General features: G+C 50.2%; 2 protein-coding genes across 2 annotated transcripts; both read left to right on the top strand.

Annotated features, from left to right (window-relative positions):
- Nucleotides 1-5,127: 5,127 nt before the first annotated feature.
- LOC100092202 (olfactory receptor 4K5-like) lies at nucleotides 5,128-6,247 on the top strand. The gene is given in 1 exon segment (XM_007658515.2): nucleotides 5,128-6,247. A coding segment is annotated over 1 exon segment (969 nt). The 3' UTR covers nucleotides 6,097-6,247.
- Nucleotides 6,248-11,284: 5,037 nt separating this feature from the next.
- On the top strand, nucleotides 11,285-12,256 carry LOC100092194 (olfactory receptor 4K15-like). The gene has a single exon (XM_003429134.1). The coding sequence runs from the start codon at nucleotides 11,285-11,287 to the stop codon at nucleotides 12,254-12,256; it is 972 nt and encodes a 323-aa protein (XP_003429182.1).
- The last annotated feature ends 6,964 nt before the right edge of the window (nucleotides 12,257-19,220 follow it).

The raw sequence follows: 19,220 nt of genomic DNA, 5'->3' as shown, positions 1-19,220 counted from the left end.
TAATTAGGTTGGACACAGTCCCTGTCCCACATGGGGCTCAGAAAGCGCTTCTCGTGGATCAAAGGACCAAGATTCCAGGAAGTGATGGGACTTCCTGGGACACAAAAGTGGGTCTCTTCCACCCTGGGCCACTGTGGCGCAGAAATCTGACAGGGAAGATGCTCCATATCTGATCGAGCCTTGAGGTTTGAGATCCAACTGTGCCCCTGGCCTGCTCTGTGACCTCAGGCAAATCACTTAGTCTCTCTGGGCCTCTATTTCCTAACTTGTTAAGTAGGGAGAAGATGGTGGTCACAGGTTTGGGAGTCAGAGGACGAGCGTTCTAATCCCAGCTCCTCCACCTGTCTGCTGTGTGACCTTGGGCAAGCCACTTACTTATCTGTGCCTCAGTTACCTCATCTGTAAAATGGGGATTAAGACTGAGCCCCACATGGGGCAACCTGATTACCTTGTATTTTCTCCAGCGCTTTGAACAGTGCCTGGCACATAGTAAGCACTTAATAAATACCACAATTATTATTATTGTGAGGCTATTATTACCATGATTATTGTATTTATCAAGTGTTTAGATGCTTGTCAAGCACTGGTCTAAGCGCTGGAGTAGGTACAAATTAAGCTGGACACAGTCCCCTGTCCCACTGGGGGCTCACAATCTAAGTAGAAGGGAGAACAGGCATCAAAACCCCGTTTTATAAATGAGGAAGCTGAAGCACAGATAAATTCAGTGACTAGCTTCATCTCACACATCAGGAAATTGGCAAAGGTAGGATTAGAACCAGGTCTTCTAACCCCCAGTCCTGGTCCACTGTTGCCAGAAGGCCTTGGGAAAAAAAAAAAAACGGACAGTTTCAAAGCTGATTCTCCCAAGCGTTTAGTACAATGCATTGCCCACAGTAAGTACTCAATAAATTCCAGTGATTGATTAATAATCCTGGCCTGCATCTGTGCCACCAAACTGTTTCCTGCACCTCGCTTAGGTTCCGGAAATGGCCCAGGGGTGGGGGAAGACCTGATCCAGCATAGTCAGTGGAGCAGAGCCAGAGGGTGGGTTGAGCATGGGCAGGTCCGGGGGTTGTGTGTTTGGGAGAGGCCACAAGTGTGGCCGAGCCTGTGAGTGTCTATGAGCTCGTGTGTGGGCCAGACTGAGTCAGGGAGTTCAGAAGGGAAGTCCAGGAAGGACACCCGATGGGAAAGGAAAGGAGAAGCGGCGAGACATGAGACGGGAAGGGAAAGTCAGAAAAAAGGGAAGAGGCCCCAGGGGCTATGAGCATCTCGGGATCTGAACCAGCGGTGAAACCGCACGGATCTGGAGCTAACGGTGTCGCCTTCGGTAAGCCTGGAGCCCGTCAGCTCTGTCGACAGTTTACCCTCCCTCCTCTCCCCTCCCCAAAACGATCAATCAGTCGGTGCAGGAGCCGGAAGAGAAGCCAGTTCCCTTCACTCCCGGCCCCAGTCCGTGCCCTCCACCTGCTTCTACAGGCCACTACAACCTCCTCGCCCCAGGTGGGGTCTCACCATTCCCAACCACCAGGCGCCAGAAGTCTGTCCTCCTCCTCCTTTACCTCCTCCTCCTTCCACCCCCGCCGTCTCCCCCGGCACAGTGGCCATTGCACGTCCAGTTTGCTGTGGTAAATAACTCCTGAAAGGAGAGTTCCAGGGTGCTGGTGGTAATGCTGACCCCTTTTCAGCCATCAGATCAGTTACCTCATTAGTAAAATGGGGATTAAGACTGTGAGCCCCAGGTGGCAGAGACTGTAACTAACTCGATTTGCTTGAGTCCACCCCAGCTCTTAGTATAGTGCCTGAGCATTTAGTACAGTGCCTGGCACAAAGCTTGTTCTAGGGGCTCTGGAATGAGTCTGGGGGCTGCTTTCCAGGTAACCCCTGAAGGGAGAACTTCTTCTAGCTCCCCTTCTCCCAGTCTTAATGCCGGCGGCCAGCAGGCTTGGGCCACGGCCGCCCATACGCTGCTAGGCCCAAACTGAGGTTCGTTGGCAGGGAGGGCCAAGCCCGGGGTGGGGGGTGGGGGTGTCCAAGAGGGACCCTCCTGACCCGCGGGGCGGGGCGGGCTGAACCTCCCTCTGGAGGCCTCACACTCCCCTGACAAGGTAGGAAAAAGCCCGAGCTGCCAGCAGCGCGCCGGTGCTTCGGTCCCGCACATCTGAGCCGCCAGTTCTGACGACCTGAGGCAGAGACGGAGGCGATGGGCCAGATCTTCTCCAGGACACACCGCCGTCCAGGTTGGGTTTCCCAGCTGCCCACCCTTCCCTGCCTTCCCTGTCCCCCTGCTCCTCATCCTCGACTGTATCTTCCTCCCCGCCTGCCGCCTGGGCTGCCCGGCCTCGGGGGTCGGGGGACTAGGAGTCCCTCCCTCCCAGCCGCACCCACCCAGGGAGGAAACTGTCAGGAGAAACTGTCAAGAGGACTTGGCTCCTCCGAGGGGTTCGCGGCTGCTTCAAGCCCCTTGACAGGGTCTGGATCCATCAGCTCCAACATTTCTTCCTCCCTTCTCCTCTCGGTCCTCGGGGCGGGGGTGGGAGTAGGGGTGAGTGCCCGGTCTGTCTGACCATCCATCCCTCCCTCCTTGCCTGGCAGCACCGGTCGATATGCTTCCTTCCACTCGGGATAATTGAAAAAAGGCCGGGTTTGGGCTGGGCTGAACTGATCCTCCGGCGGGTGGTTCGAGAACAGTCTCATCCTCTGTTTTGATGATGGTGATATTATTAAACACTTGCCCTGTGCTAAAAACGTTGGGGGAGTTATAATCAGATTGTTCACATTCCTTGCCCCCTATTGGGTTCACTGTCTTAGAGAGAAGAAGGGCAGGTATTTTATCCCCATTTGTGGACAAGAAAACTGAGGCACAGAGACGTGACTTGTCCGAGGTCACACAATAGGCAAGTGGCAGAACGGAGACTAAAACCTGACTTCCAGGTCTCTTGACTCCCAGTTCCAGACTGCGCCCAAGTTTTCCCAGTTAGTTCCCCTGGCTGGGACTTGGGAATCAACTGCATAGAGATTAGAAACTATGAGCCGTGGGGGTGGATGAGCACCCCAAGAGAGGGGCTGTAAATTGAGAAGAGTGGGTAACCTCGGGCAAGTCAATGTCTCTGGACCTCCATCTTCTCATCTGCAAAAATGGTATATCCATTCTTCCTACCCCTTGAGCTATGAGCCCCGAATGGGGCAGGGGATACGTCCAGTCTGATTGTCATGTATCAACCCCAGCTTTTGGCATCATGTTTTGGCTCATAGTAAGCACCAAATTACTATTGTCGTTATTAAAGACATCAGGCCATCCATTGGCCACAAAAGTGGGAGTAGGTGATGTGTGTGTGACCGGTCAGAACTCCTTCCTAGACCAATAGACAACAGACCACTGACCAACACCTTCTCTGAGGTGGGGCTTTGAGTCATGGTGAGAGAAAGGAAAAGGGTAGCACTCCCGGGAGTCTTTGGAAGGGAACTGTGTTCTTGCTTCTGCTGGAGTATTAGAAGTAAATGACATTTATTGAGAACGTGCTGGGTGCAATTCACTGCACTCAACTTTGGGAAAATATAGCAGAAATGCAAGTTGAGACAGACATAAGTATTTTCTAATAGAATAACCACAAATATTGGTTATGTAATTGATTACACATAGATACACTAGTGCTTAGGAGGGTAAAAGTAAATGTGAGGTTTAGAGATGGCTGTTATACTCTCCCAAGTGCCTAGCACAGTGTTTGATACTCAGTAAGTACTCCTGAGTCATCCAGCTGATTTAGTCTCTTCAGTTTGCAAAGTCTTCTTGCCCTTGGGGTCTTCTCTGGTTAACGGTGAAATTTTAGTATTGATCTGTGCTTGCCTTGGGCAGTAGTAGAAACAACAGCATTTATTGAGCATCCCCTTGATGTGATTAGGTCCTTAGATACTTAGGAATGAACAATCAATCAATGGTATTTTTGAGCGCTTTTTGTGAAGCCCCCTACAGAATACCAAAATGACACATTCCCTCCCCACAAGGAATTTACACTCTAACAGGAGAGACAAACATAAGCATATTTACCACCAGTGTGGTCAAAGTAACTATAATAGAGTGCATGTGTATACATACATGAGCACTGAGGGGGATATAAATAAGTTCATAAGTGCTGGAGTTGGCTGAAGAGATGATCTGACTCAGAGTGCTGGGAAATTAATCAGGACCTTTGGAATTTGTGTGCTTACAGGCTGTTTCATCACGTTCGAGAAGGAGAGAATGCATTTTGCCCCCAGCTGCTTGGAATTCCGGGAGACGGCTTTCTGCCTTGCATCAGGATTCATTTTCAGCCAAACTTGAAAGGGTTTTAGCAACCTGGTTTATTGTGGGATTGGGTGAAAGTCAATCCACACTGAGAAACAGCGTGGTCTATTGGATGGAGTGTGAGCCTGGGAGTCAGAAGCACCTGGGTTCTAATCTTGGCTCCTCCATTTGTCTGCTGTGTGACTTTGGGTAAGTCACTTACTTCTTTGTGCCTCAGTTATCTCATCTGTAAAGTGGGGATTAAGACTGGGAGCTCCAAGTGGGGCATGGTTTGTGTCCAACCTGATTAGCTTGCATCTACCCCAGGGCAGTGCCTGGCATATAGTAAGTGTATAATAAATCCTATTTAAAAAATCAGTAACCTGGGCCCAATTGGCCTAGAAGTTTTGATGGAGTCAGTGCTTTCCACGTTGCCAATCCGCCTCTTGACTGGGATTGCTATAAAGAGACCTGCTTAGATTGGGAGCAGGGAGGGTGTTTCTTCACTCCCACTGGGTCCCAGGAATTGTTTTTTCCCCCCCACCATGTAGGGATTTAAGACCCTGACTCTGGGTAATGGGCTGCTCACATCTGGGGGCAGGGTGAGGTATTGTAGGAGGGGCCCAGCACATTTGGGCACTAGGAGCAAGCAGTTCAAGATGATTAAGTTTCTGGCCCCCCTTCAAAGGAGGGCTAAAAGCCTTGGGTTTTCCTGACTAATTGACTGACTCACTGTGGGCTAATCAGCCTGTATTATTGGAGTCAGGTTCTCCGACACTGCTCCCTTCTTAACGGCCGATTCCCCATTCCTTCTGCTTTGTCACCCTTTCAGGGCAGGTCCGAGGAGGCTGAAGACTAAGCCAATGGTGGGGGACAACCGTTCCGCTGTGTCCGAGTTCGTCCTGCTGGGACTTGCCGACTCCCATGAACTGCAGCTGGGCTTCTTCATGGTCTTCTTCACGCTCTATGTGGCCATCGTGCTGGGCAACCTCCTTGTCATCCTGGCCGTGACCACCGACCTCCGCCTGCATTCACCTATGTACTTTCTGCTTGCCAATCTCTCGGTCTTCGACCTGTGCCAGGCCTCCTTCGCCACTCCCAAGATGATCGCCGACTTCCTCTCGGAGCACAAGACCATCTCATATAATGGGTGCATCACTCAGATCTTCTTCATCCACCTTTTCACTGGTGGGGAGATGGTGCTGCTGGTGGCCATGGCCTATGACCGCTACGTGGCCATCTGCCGGCCCCTGCGCTATGTGACCATCATGAGCCGACGATTCTGCACCATCCTGGTGCTGACTTCTTGGGCGGCTGGTTTCGTGCACACCCTGAGCCAATTGTCCTTCACCGTCCATCTGCCCTTCTGTGGCCCCAATGTGGTGGACAGCTTTTTCTGTGACCTCCCTCGGGTGACCCAGTTGGCCTGAGTGGATACCTATGTCACGGAACTCTTGATCATGGCCAATAGCGGGCTTCTCTCTCTGACCAGCTTCCTCTTCTTGCTCACCTCATATGCGGTCATCCTGTCCACTCTCTGGCTCAAGTCGTCGGCTGCAATGGCCAAGGCCCTCTCGACTCTGACCGCCCACATCACTGTGGTGATCCTGTTCTTCGGGCCATGTGTCTTCATCTACATGTGGCCCTTCACTACCTACCCTGTGGACAAGGTGCTGGCTGTGTTCTACACTGTGGCCAACCCCATCCTGAATCCCATCATCTACACGCTAAGGAACAAGGACATGAAGGCAGCTCTGAGACACCTGAGGACCCGATGCCAATGGAGTAGGATAGTAGCTGAGACCTCACAGGTCATGAGGAGCGTCTCTTAATGAGGGTCAAATTTCCCCCTCCTCCCCTATCACCACCTCCCGCCAAGAACCTTGCAACGTCTTCGGCTGGAAACATTTCTATTTGCTGTTGCCATATGGTTCAGGAGCAGGAGACAGGGGGAAGCTGCCAGTAACGTAGGCTGGATCTGGTATAATAATAATAATGGTGATGTTTGTTAAGCACTTATTTTGTGTCAAGCACTTTACTAAGAGCCTGGTTAGGCACAGGATCATCAGGTCAGACACAGTCAGCTTTCTGGGCTTGCCCATTTCCTGGGCCTGTCAGCCCCAGCAGACTTGGTTCTCCATAAGCCACATGCTTCCAGATGAAAGCCAGGGTGCACTTGAAGTATCTGGATAATTTTGCCCAAAGTGTACTGGATGGAAATGATTGTGTTCAGTAGTGTGGCCCTAATCTAATTCTCCAAAATCTGTCAATGCTGAGGGATCAGTCGATTAATAATATTTCCTGAAAGCCTTCTATGTGCAGAGCATTGTTTTATACACTCGGGAGATCACGATTGTAGACGCAAACCCTGCCTTTAAGGGGCTTACTGTCTAGAGCAAGAGATAAGTGCAGAAATAAACTGCAGCTAAGAAGTAATAAGAGTGTAAAGATTTGCACAGAAGTGATTTGGGGTAGTGGGATGAGGATGAATACTAAAGTGTCAGGTGACAAGGAAGTGCTGAAGTGGCAGTTGGAGTACTAAAGTGGGGAGATGAATCTCAGGGAAGGCCTTCAGTGATTTCATTGAGTTTGACCCCTCCTGACCATGATAACTGGTTGAAATGTAGCCCAAAGAAAAACACATGTCTGGTCAAATGCAGGGCAGACTGCGATGTGGGCAAGAGGCTGCAGATCAATTAGGACCCCTGGAAGCCTGCCCACCCCAAATCCAACTGTTTGTTGGACCTGGAGTTTGTGCTCACTCTCTGGGTTCAAGACAATGGGAACAAGTTATGTTAATTTGTTATGTTATGAATTGGAGTTATTGATGGAACGTCAAAATGTATGGCCCCATCAGCACGGAGACCCTCACCTTCCCGGGCCCAGAGCCATCAGTACCCAGAACCCTGAGCTGGGAGGACTAGAGATCTGACTGAGTACAATGGTGATGGTGGTCTTGGGTTCTTCAATATAGAGAATCAACGCTTCGTCTTCAAAAGTGACAGGACTGACGGTGTGATGTTGCATAAAGGGGTGTTGCGGGTGTCTGAGAGGTGTGACATGCTCACAGTGCATATACAACCCTACCCTTGGCTGGGTCGAGTGGGAGGTGCTGAGGAAAGACAGAGGCTAAGAAATTCGTGCTTCAATCACTCCATGGACAAGGGGCCAGCCTGAAAGAAGGGAAAGAAGACAAAAGCAGAAGGTCGAGTGCCGTGCTAAGTGACGAATGCGAAGATTGTGGTCAACACTGTTGTCGTCATCCTCCTCATCTGAAAGATTGTTGCTGTTTCCACTATTCTCCGTCCCCCTCTTCTCCCTCCCTGTCTGACTTTGTAGACTATTCTTGTCCCCCCACCCCTTACACCCACACTTCCACGGGACAGGTAATGAGAACAGGTTCCTGCTGCTTGATATCCCTGGCACAGACTAAAGAGGTTCCACCCGACTGTGCATCTGTGAGCTGGCACATGTGGATACGGAGCTGCTTGCCATTCCCTTTGGGAATGGCCCTGCCCGCTTCAGATGAGTAGGACCACAGGTCCACCCAGAGCCAATTAGCTCTTCCAGTGAGCCCCAGTCCTGGTAGGGTTTGGGTTCCTGGCCCAGTGGTCCCCAAGAGCAAAGGTGTCTCAGATGAAGATTCTACAGACGTGCCATCTTCTGGCCTCTCGCGGCAGAGGCTTGGCTCAGAGCCAAGAAGGTGGGTCATTGCCATCAGCAAGGGATCGTGGCCTTGGGCCTTCTCACCGTTCCCCGAGTCACCCAGGAGACGTGAACTCTCTCCCCGGTGGCAGAGAAACAGAACTCCTGTAATTACTCCTCTGGCACGGAGACTCCAGGTCGACCCCTGTGGGATCCAGGATGTGGCTCGCTCACTAAGGCCCAGTGGAATCAGGGGCTGTGGGAAGAAGTTGATATAACTCGTCTAAGGCCCGTCCTGCCCTGAAGCTGATGGGGAGTCCCGGGGGTCCTGACTTGGCCGGACGAGCCTGACGACTCCTCCCTCCTCATTGGGCTTCGGAAGTAGGTGGGGGAGAAAGGGGATCCGGTAAAGGAGGGGTGGGGACGGAGACCTAGAGAGTGAAGGAGAAGGCAAGAAACCAGCGGAGCTGGGGACTCCAAAAGGCGAATTTTGGGGGGCACGAGAGTCCGAGTACAGAGAAGTTGTAGTAAGCCCTGGGAAAGGTGGGGGAAGAGAGGCACCAGCCGAGAGACAAGAGTGGGCAGAGCTCATGGAGGGGCAGAGTTTTATCAATTAACTCGTGAAAATGTGGGCACGAACACTATTCTAATTTTTAACAGCAGCTATTAGTGTTGGTGCCCAGGAAGGAGGAGGATGGAGCCAGTGGCCGATGGCTGAGCGTAGGGGGGAAGTTCTGGAGGAAGAAGATTATTCAGAGACCTGAAATCAGAGAAAAACCAACAGAGGAGGGATAAGGAAGACATGGATTTTTCAGATGAAAAAGATACGTGTACTTGAGGGTGAATGTGTGTGGCTTCGACCCTGGAAGAGGACAGCCCTGACTGCCAAACTACAGGTGCGAGTGCGTCCGGAGGTAGGGGCTGGCAGTCACCCATGAACTGGCCCTTTCTGGTCTAATAAACCAAACAATTTTGAAGAGGCAATTATTGAATTTTATTATTGAAGTCTAGCAAAACGTTTTGTCGTTCCTCTCGGTCTTATTTTTTCTGATCACCACCCAACAGCTTCTGTCCAGAAAACACATCTTGGAAAAGATGGTGTAGACGAAAAATCCAGGTGGCTCACCGGCTCCGTGTTGTTTCTAGTGGCCACAGCGGGGTTACTGCCAGCTCGTCTCCCCAGCGCTCAGCCGGCTTCAGCTCCTGGAGGAATTAGGGTGGGAGATCGGACCGAGCACGGACCGAGGGCGGGGCCGGACTGCAGGGACTCCGGCCACAGGCCTGGACAGTAATTAATTGCCTGTTTCAGCGGACGGTCTTTGCCCGTCCGCGATGCCTGGAGCTCAGGGTCTCACTGGGAGCGGGAAGGCGGTGGGGGGCTAGCACCGCAGGGCTGGAAGGCGCCCGGGATGGGGCAGGAGATGGGAGAGGGGGCTGGTTAGCACTACGGGAGGGAGGAAAGGGGCTGGAAGGCTGGGGAAGGAGGGAGGCGGATACAGTGACTCTGGCTTCAGGCCCTGTTGGAGATGGGGGGAACTCAGGCCATCCGAAGGGTAACCTCTTCCGCCCCGTTCCGGGTGCTGTTTAGCGAGAGGGCAGACCTGGTCTGTCCAGCATGGAAGAGTATCTCCATTGTCCGGGAGGAGAAAGCGCTTTTTGGGTCACTAAAGATTGTGTGTGTGTGTGTGTGTGTGTGTATGCGCGCGCGGCGCTGAAACTGATTTGGGGTCCCCCCCCCCAGACTGTAAACCCGTTATGGGCAGGCATTGTCTCTTTATTGCTGTATTGTGCTTTCCAAGCGCTTAGTACAATGCTCTGAACACAGTAAACGCTCAATAAATACGATTGAATGAAGGAATGAATGAATGCGGGGGGTTGGTGGGGTAACATTCCGGCGACATCTCCTGGGTCAGACCCCGGGTCCGGACACGGCGGGTCTAAGAAACAGCGGGGGAGGGAAAGACTCTTGAAGCAGGGTTTCCCCTGCTGCCCTTTTCTTACCTGCCCACTGTCCGAGTTCCGGCGGGCCGGGAGCAAGTTCTGGGGCTAAGGGCAGCAGCGTCGGAATGGACAGGGAAACCGTAGGAGCGGCTCTTATGCCGTGCGCCAGGGTCTGGTCAGGGCTGGGTACGGGGCGGCGGGGAGACCGAGGTAAAGAGGACAACCGTGGCCGAGAAGGAGGGGCAGCAGGGCGGGTGGGGTAGGTGGGAGGGATTGTAAACAGAGTAGGGTCACAGGCAGAAATGAGATACAAATTGAAGAAATAAGAAGAAGAAGGCGGCTGTAGCAAGGAGTAACAGGAATTCGACTGGTTAAAAAAGGTCAAATCAAGGACTGATTATAACCGTGTATCAGGATAGAATGGCAAACTGTTGGCCCCAGCAGGTGCTTTCCTAGGATTTGGGAAAGAACATTAATTTCCCCATAGCTGAGGCTTTGGGTGAGGAGAGGGCACTGGAGGAGGGGAGGGCTATGGAGAAGCCAGCCAGGATGGCAGAGATTACATCAGTTCACCGGGCGGTACACGCAAGTCATTGGCTCTCTCCAGATCAGATCAAGGTAGCCGTAGATTGGCCTGGTTCTGGTCTCATGGTCCAGGAGGTTTCAAGGGGAAGGGGAGGGTAATCAGGAGGTCCTGGTTAAGTTGCTCTGGGGTATTAGGGAAGAGGGTCATTTCTTGGGCTGACCCCCAGGGAGATGGCAGAGGTAAGAGAGGCAGGAGTTAAGTAGGGATAGGTGGGTAGATGGCACTTCTTGGAGAGTTAGGAGGAGAAAAAAGGGCGGGGGCTGGTGACTGAGCTCAGGAAATTCGAATCTGTGGACAGGAAGACTCATCAATCAATCGATCATATTTATTGAGGTCTTACTCTGTGCAGATTATTGTACTAAGCACTTGGGAGAGTACAATATAACAGAGTTGGTAGAGACGTTCCCTGCCTGCAAGGAGTGTACAGTCTAGAGGGGAAGAAAGACATTGGTATAAAAAAATAAATTACGGATATGTACTTGAGCTCATTTTGGGCCGGAAATATCTCTGCCTGTTGTTGTATTGTTCTCTTCCAGGCTCTTAGTACAGTGCTTTGCACACAGTATGCGCTCAGTAAATACGAGTGAATGAATGAATAAATAAATGTTGTGGAGCTGAGGAAAGGATGAATAGAGGGAACAAATCCCAGTGCAAGGGCAGCACAGAAGGGAGTGGGAGAAGAGGAAAGGAGGGCTTAGTCAGGGAAGGCCTCTTGGAGGAGACGTGCCTTCAATATAAGGCTTTGAACTCACTTGCCATTGTGAGTTCACCGGGAAACTACCCCCAGGGCCCCTGTCTGACCCTCTCTTCTCTTTGGGGCAATCTCAGGACAAATGGCAACGCCAGTGATGGACGGAACGAACACATCTTTGGTGACCGAGTTTGTGCTGCTGGGACTCACCAGTTCCCATGAGCTGCAGCTGACCTTCTTTGTGATCTTCTCTGCGTTCTACTTGGCCATCGTGCTGGGCAACCTCCTTGTCATCCTTGCCGTGGCCTCCGACCCACACCTGCACTCGCCCATGTACTTCCTGCTGGCCAACCTCTCCTTCATCGACGTGTGCCAAGCCTCCTTCGCCACCCCCAAGATGATCGTCGACTTCCTCTCAGAGCCCAAGACCATCTCGTACAATGGGTGCATCACCCAGATCTTCTTCGTCCACCTCTTCACTGGCAGCGAGCAGGTCTTCCTCGTGGCCATGGCTTATGACCGCTATGTGGCCATCTGTCAGCCCCTCCACTACATGGCCATCATGAGTTGGCGGAAGTGCGTCGGGCTGTCGGTGACCTCGTGGGTCATCGGCTTCATACATTCCTCCAGCCAGCTGGCCTTCACCGTCAACTTGCCTTTCTGCGGACCCAACGTGGTGGACAGCTTCTTCTGCGATCTCCCCCGGGTGACCCAGCTGGCCTGCGTGGACACCTATGTGCTGGGGCTCTTCATCATTGCTGACGCCGGCCTAATTTCCACCAGTTGCTTTGTCCTCCTGCTGGCCTCCTATACGGTCATCCTGGCCACCGTCTGGCGGCGGCAGTCTTCCACCAGCATGGCCAAGGCCCGTGCTACCCTCTCTGCTCACATCACCGTGGTGATCCTGTTCTTCGGCCCGTGTGTCTTCATCTACCTATGGCCCTTCACCACCTACCCTGTGGACAAGGTGCTGGCCGTGTTCTACACCGTGGCCACCCCCATCCTGAATCCCATCATCTACACGCTAAGGAACAAGGACATGAAGGCGGCTCTGAAGAAGCTGAGTTCTCACCATCTCAGCTCAAAGGGTTCCCAGGGGTCTCTGGGGAGGAAGACCTTTCCTTTGTAGGGTTTAGGCTCACTGCCCACCCACTCAGAGTGTTGGGAGGGGAGGGTTTTCAGGCTGTGACTGCAAAGCGTTTCATGACTCTGAGGAAGGAAGTGAAGTAGCCCGCACTCTCTCTGACCCATCAGCAATGGCTGCCAATTCCCAGTCTGCTGACCCTCTTATGCCAAAGGGGCTTCCTCGGCCAAGACTCTATTTATTCATTCATTCACTCAATCGTATTTATGGAGCGCTAACTCCGTGCAGAGCACTGTACTAATCACTTGAGAGAGTATAGTACAACGATAAACGGGTCACTTGGGGAGCCACCGGAAGGACAGTTTGGGTCTAGTGGGGAGGGGCCCTGCCTTAGGGGAGAGAGAGACCTCTTGCTGGTGTTGCTTCTGCCTTGTCGGGGGTGGCAGTGTTGAAGAATGTTCTGCGATTCCAAGATGAGGCAGTCAAAAGCAAAAGCGTATTCATGAGTGTGTTTTTCAGAGAATTTCTTGTGCACTTTTCAGTGTGCATACACCCAGGCTGGAGCTCCCAACCCAGCCCCATACCTTGGCTGCCAAGCAGCATGGCTCAGTGGAAAGAGCCTGGGCTTCGAAGTCAGAGGTCATGGGTTCTTATCCTGACTCCGCAGCTAGTCAGCTGTGTGAAGTTGGGCAAGTCACTTCACTTCTCTGTGCCTCAGTTACCTCATCTGTAAATTGGGAATGAAGACTGTGAGCCCTACGTGGGACAGCCTGATTACCTTCTACCTACCCCAGTGCTTAGAACAGTGCTGGGCACATAGTAAGCAGTTAACAAATACCAACATTATTATTATTATTATTATTAACATGGGCTCCTGAATTGGGCCTTTCAGACACCATTGGCTGCCCAAACTGCTGCCTCCCCTTCCACAGGGGCAGGACTGAAATGGGGATGAGGAGGAGACAGACAGGAGTGTGGTGTGGGATGTGGTGTGGGGCAGTCTGGAGGAGGATAACTGCCCACAAGAGCTTGTTTTTTCCTTTGTCTTTGCCCTTCGCCCACCTTTTGAGTTTCCTGGTTAAAATTCCTTTTCACTCACCTGCTGCTTGTGCCCATTTTTGGAGACTTCATGGCCTTTCCAGCTAAGAGAAACATCTAGTCCCACCCCTTGGCCTCTTGCCTGCTCTGCAGCTGTCCAGAGTGGAAAACTCCAGCATTCCCTGTGGATTTTGATGCAGCTATGTGTCTCCCAAAGCTACCTCCATAGTGCCTGCTGTGTTTCTGACTACCCAGACATGAGGACAAGACCATATCATTATGCCACTAGGCCATTGGCTGCCCATTTTGGCTGGACCCTGGGCTCAGTACAGCCAGTGGGGTTTAATGAGCCACTGGGCCTGGTTCCTGCTGGAGATCATCTCCTAGAGCTTGGGGCTTATCCACATTGCCAGCCAGCAGGACCTTCACCACCAACCAGCCCTTCTGGAACCTCAGTAAGGTGGGCCATTCTTTCTGTGACTATATGTTGACTAAGCTGGCCTGTGAGGACATCTCAATGGTCAATTTGTCTATGGTCACAGACAGCAGGTATCTCTCCCTGAGTTCCGTTCTTCTCTTGGTCTGTCATATGCAGTCACCTTGATCATCTTGCAGAATGGCTCTCCAGGTAGCATGACAAAGGTGTGGTTCACTTTATCTGCCCACATCGCCTAGTCATGGTCATCTGTGTGGGGCCGTCTACCTGAGGCCATTCAGTAGCCACACATAGACAAGGCTCTGGACATGCTGTACACTGTCTTCACCCACTGTATTCCCAAGGCCTATTACCTACACCTTGGAATGGGGAGTTGAAGGTGGCCTTGACCAAGCTGAGAGAGAGATTTCTGAGCCCTGCCTCTGCGTGTATTACAGTGAGAGATCAGAGTAGGTTTCTGTGACTTCTACCAACCTGACTCTTCCCAGAGAAACGTCTGTATTTTTGTTAGGAAGAATGAAAAAATTCCTTAGGCAGTGAACAGTATGGGTGTTGATGGTTAAAACTCAGAGTATTCATCAATAAATTGCTAGTATTTATTGAGCACTTACTGCATTTTAGTATGCTATCAGGAGAGTACACTAGTTATGTTATTATTTTTGTTATCATATTAAGCTCTTATTATGTGTCAAGCATTGTTCTAAGTACTGGGGTAGAAACACATTAATCAGGTTGGATACAGTTCCTGTCCCACATGGGACTCACCGTTATATGCTCTCAAGAGTGTACAATAGAAATGGGCACAATCCCTGTCTTCAAGAAGGTTACAATCTAGTGGAGGAAGACAGACACTAAAAATACAAAATGAAGAAGACAAAGGGGCTACTTAGTAGTTCATTAAGGTATGTTCACAATTGTTAGGGGTAGGATAGGTGGTGCTGAAGGGTTACCTAGGGTGACTAGCAATTAACTGGGGAAGACCTTCTAAAGAAGATATCATTTTAAAAGGGCTTTAAAGATGAGGAGAGCTATGAACTGGAAGGTTTGAAGGGAGAGGGAATTCCAGGCACTGAGAAGGTCAAGAGCAAAGGGTCAATGGTAAGAGAGATATGAGCAAGGTACAATGAATAGGTTAACCTAAGGAGAATGAAGTGTGCAAGCTGGGGTGAAGTGGGAGAAGAGAGAGCTTTAAAATCAATTGAGTGCTTTAAAGTCAATGCTCAGAAGTTTCTGCTTGATGTGGAGAGGAATGGGCAACCATCGGAGGTTTCTAAGACATGGGAAAATGTGTACTGAACAATATTTTATGGAATTATTTGGGATAGCGGAATTAAATGTGGACTGACTGGAAAGGGAAGAGACTGGAGGCAGGGAGATGAATGAAGAGGCTGATGCAGTCATCAAGATGGGATGTGATAAGCTTCTGGACCAGGGTGGTGGCTGTTAGGATGGAGAGGAAGGAGTGGATTCTGAAAGAGCTGTGGAGGAAAAGCAGACAGGATTTAGCAACAGAACCAATAGAGCGATTGAAAGAGAAGGAGGAGTTGAGGTTCATGCCAAGGCTTCAGAAATGGTGGCGATGATAACTTTGAGAAAGTTAAATGGAGGAGAGGATTTGGGAGGGAAGATGAGCTCATATTTGCAAGGATTCTTGCATCCTCTCTCTGTTTCTTCTTTCTGTCCTTCCTTCCTTTCCTTCCCTGACACAGCTAATTGACTTTCTAATAGTGTCTGCGACCAGATTTCTGGCCTAACCACAGGCCCCGAAATCTTGCTCACAGTGGTTTCAGGAAGTGCTGAGTGATGGTGGTTTTAGAAGAACATGAGGGGAAATAGTCCCTTTATTTGACATTGATGGTGTGGAGTTGGCTACTGTAGCAGTTCTGGGATGAAATAAAACGCTCTGCTCTCCTGAATGTCCTATATTCTTCTGGAGAGAAAAAGAAAGGGGACCCAGGGTCTGGTCATAAAATCTGCCCTGGTCCCCAGACTGGGAGACACAACTCCCCACTTTCCTGGCTCCACACCCCATGGGGGCTCCTTCTCACCAGACAGCCTGTTGGGACTCCTGAATGGCACTGGACTGGTTTGCTTGCAGGCTCATGGGAGTCCAGTTGCTGAACCTCTTAATCAGCCTGAAGGAATAAAGAACCATGGTGAGGACAAGGTCATCAACCTTCCCTCTCCACTCCACTTCTCCAAGACACTGACTAAACCTGCCCCTAGCTGTCTTGAGTGATTGCTAAAAATTTGGTTTTTGCCTCCGTTTCTCCCCTCATTCTCTTCAGGTGGGTTGGATAGATGGGAGAAGACCTGTTAGGACCTGGGTGCACCACGATCTCCCGTGGACCATACCTCTCTGCATCCTGGGGGCCAGTCCACCCCCCCACCCCTCTTCCCCAGTCCATCCCTTCTCCAGCTCTCCCTCTTGTTCACAGTCCTTAGGTATTTAAGCTAAACCCCCAGGAACTAGACTGTTCAGGCCAGATGGCTTCAGTCCCCCTAACCTTGAAAGAAGCAGTAAATAAAGCTATTTTCCCCCAGGGGAATGAGAGTGATGGATTCTTCCCACACTCAGTGCTGGACACAAGTCTGTCTCCCATTCAGTTAGCTTACATTGCTTGTAACTGACCTAACAAACCACCTTGTCCTGGATGGCTTCTCTTTGAAGCAAGGACACTTGGGATAGAAGCAGCATGGCCTAGTGGAAAGAGCACAGTCTGGGGAGTCTGAGGACTTGGGTTCTAATCTTGCTATGATACTTATCTGCTTCACAATCTTAGGCAAGTCACATAATTAACTTCACTGTGCCTCAGTTTCTTCATCTGTACAATGGAGATTCAAAACCTATTCTCCTTCTTATCAGAGTGTAACCCCTTAGTTGAACAAGGTAAACAGGTCGGTACAGTCCCTGTATTTACTACAGTGCTTAACACATAGTAAACACTTAACAAATGCCATTATTATTAAGATGAAGATAACTGGTCACTCTGAACTTGTCACTGCCCTCTGCGCCAATCTGGCTGCATTTTGAGTTCTTGGAGCCTGGGAACATGGTTCCTGACTTTGATTCCAATTTGATTTTCCTCTCAATTCATTAGCAGGAGCAGCTGACAAGATAGGTGAGACTCAATATTTTGCCACAGGTGCCCAGAAAATGACCAATTTTATTCTTGGAACTCTTTTTCTCTGTAGCTGTGCTAGTGGGTTTCAGCACATGCCATAATAAATAATAATAATAATAGTGGCACTTGTTATTATGCTTATTACGTACCTAGCACTGGGGTACATACAAGATAAATCAGATTAGGCACAAACTCTGTCCCCCATTGGGCTCACAGTGTATGGAGAGAGAGTATATCAAATCCCCATTTTGCAGATGAGGAAACTGAGACACCAAGAAGTAAAAATAACTTGCCTAAAGTCACAAAGTGGCAGAATTGGGATTAGGACCCAGCTCCTCAAACTTCCAGGCCCATGCTGTTTCCTCTAGGCCATGCTGGTTCTCACCATCATCCACACTGTCCCATTATTCACATAAAATGACCCTTGTAAAAAAGAGCCCTTTGAATCAGACTATCCATCTCCCCAAACCCATTGCTGAATTGGATACTTGTTTCCCTGAGCCTTAATCACAAAGCAGCAGGAGATCCAGCTTGAGTTAAACCAAGGGCCCAGGAAAGCATGGCAACTGTATGTCACCACGGCAACACCTGGGGGTTGGTCTGCTTGGGGCTTTAGTTGGGGGTGGGCAGGACTGGGATGGGCTAGGGTGGTTTGGGCCGGGTTGGGCTGGACTGGGCTGGCATAGAGAGGGCCGTGTTGGACTGGGCTGGGCCCCAAAATTTGAGCCATCTTGGGTCTGCAGTTTACAGGGCTCAGACCAGCATTCCATCCTAGAAAAGAGGCAGTCGTTACAGCAAGGAAAAGAGATGACACTAGCAATTCTGGGACCAGTGTTTGCATCATCAGGAAGTGATTCCTCCCTTCCTTGCCCACTCTTCTCCCACCTATACTCACAGATTAGTCGATGCTCCACCATGACTCCAACAGTTTCCAAGAAAAGGGCCCATCTCCCACTGCTGGAGGTTTACTCCACCATTTTTAAACTGTTCTGTGTTTTCTTTCTCACATCTTTTCTCTTGCAGGGTCTCCACCCCCTCACCCTTTACCGTGACAGTGACAGCCCCTTCCAGGTTTGAGGAGAAGGAACAAGGCCGAGTGGCATGTGTCAGATGTGGTGATCGTCTCCCTGGAGCATTATGGGGCTGAGAAGCATTTGTCTGAGTCCCATGGAACCCTGCCTGTGGGACCATGTTCATTAGAAGCTTTCACATTCTTTTCTCAGCCTCCATATAGCCCCTGTACCTCCTGGTTCCTCAACTTATAGATGAAGGGGTTCGGGAAGGGTTAGATAGTGTAAAATACCGAGAAGACTTTGTCTGTGGAAAAGCAGCTGAATGACCACACACAGACAAAAACACACAGCATGGAAAAGAGAGTGACCACCCTAAGGTGGGCCGAGCTGTTGGATGGTGCCTTGCCCGACTTGGTTCCTGATCAGCACTGGAAGGTGAGCAGGTTGACAGTGTAGGAGGTGAGCAAGATGATTGGCACACAGTAAGCACTTAATAAGGACCATAATTATTAATTATCCAGTGCCTAGTACAGTGCTTGGCATATAGTATGTGCTTTACAAATACCATTAAAAAACAACCAAAAAACCCCAAACAGTATCCACCTTGTTGAGACCAAAGTAGGGCAGGATCACCATGAAGGCCAATGTATGCCGCAGAAGTTAAGTGACTTTTGTAAGGTCACACAGCAGAAAAGTGGGGGAGTTGGAGTTAGAACCCAGGTCCTCTGGGTCCCAGGCTCATGCTTTTTACACTGTCATGCTGTACTTAGGAAAGTACAAGACAATAGAGTTGATAGACATGATTCCTGCTCAAAAGGAGTTTTCAGCCTAGAAGTGGTAGCTTGTCCTGCTGACTTGTGGTCAGCACCATTTTCTCTTCATCTCTGTAAAGTATCTTGTAGTAAGCCAACTCATTCTGAACCCCTCTACACATCTGTGAACACCCTTCTTCCTAGGGGTCTTTGTCAAACTTTTTTTATATCTCATCTTTTTTTGGAAAATTAATACCAAGTCTTCTTGAGTCCCCAAATTTTAGCTGGTGGTTTATATTTTCTTCATCTGTTTTAGCATCTTTTGCAGGGGATGGTTGAAGTTGGATGAGGTCCTCGTTGATCAATTATTCCTCTGAATGAGATGCAGATAATAATAATAATAATAACAATAATAATAATTTAGTATGCTTAAGGGTAACTCACCGACTTCTGCATCATCCATTCCAAGCTCTTCAAGAGTCTGCCCTACATTTTAATGATCTGATTCAAACTGTAGATAGAGCTACCTCCAAGATGCAGTCATTTCTGGGGAAAAAGCGGTAAAGTACTTGTTTGCCTATATCATTCAGCTGAAACGTCAGGGCTTCTGGGCTTTAGCAGAAAGTAAGGCAATAAGTGATGTAT

Source organism: Ornithorhynchus anatinus, chromosome 13 (assembly GCF_004115215.2).
Source record: "Ornithorhynchus anatinus isolate Pmale09 chromosome 13, mOrnAna1.pri.v4, whole genome shotgun sequence".
Taxonomy (NCBI): domain Eukaryota; kingdom Metazoa; phylum Chordata; class Mammalia; order Monotremata; family Ornithorhynchidae; genus Ornithorhynchus; species Ornithorhynchus anatinus.
Note: the sequence above shows the minus strand (reverse complement) of the source record. Positions and strands in the feature narration are given on the sequence as shown.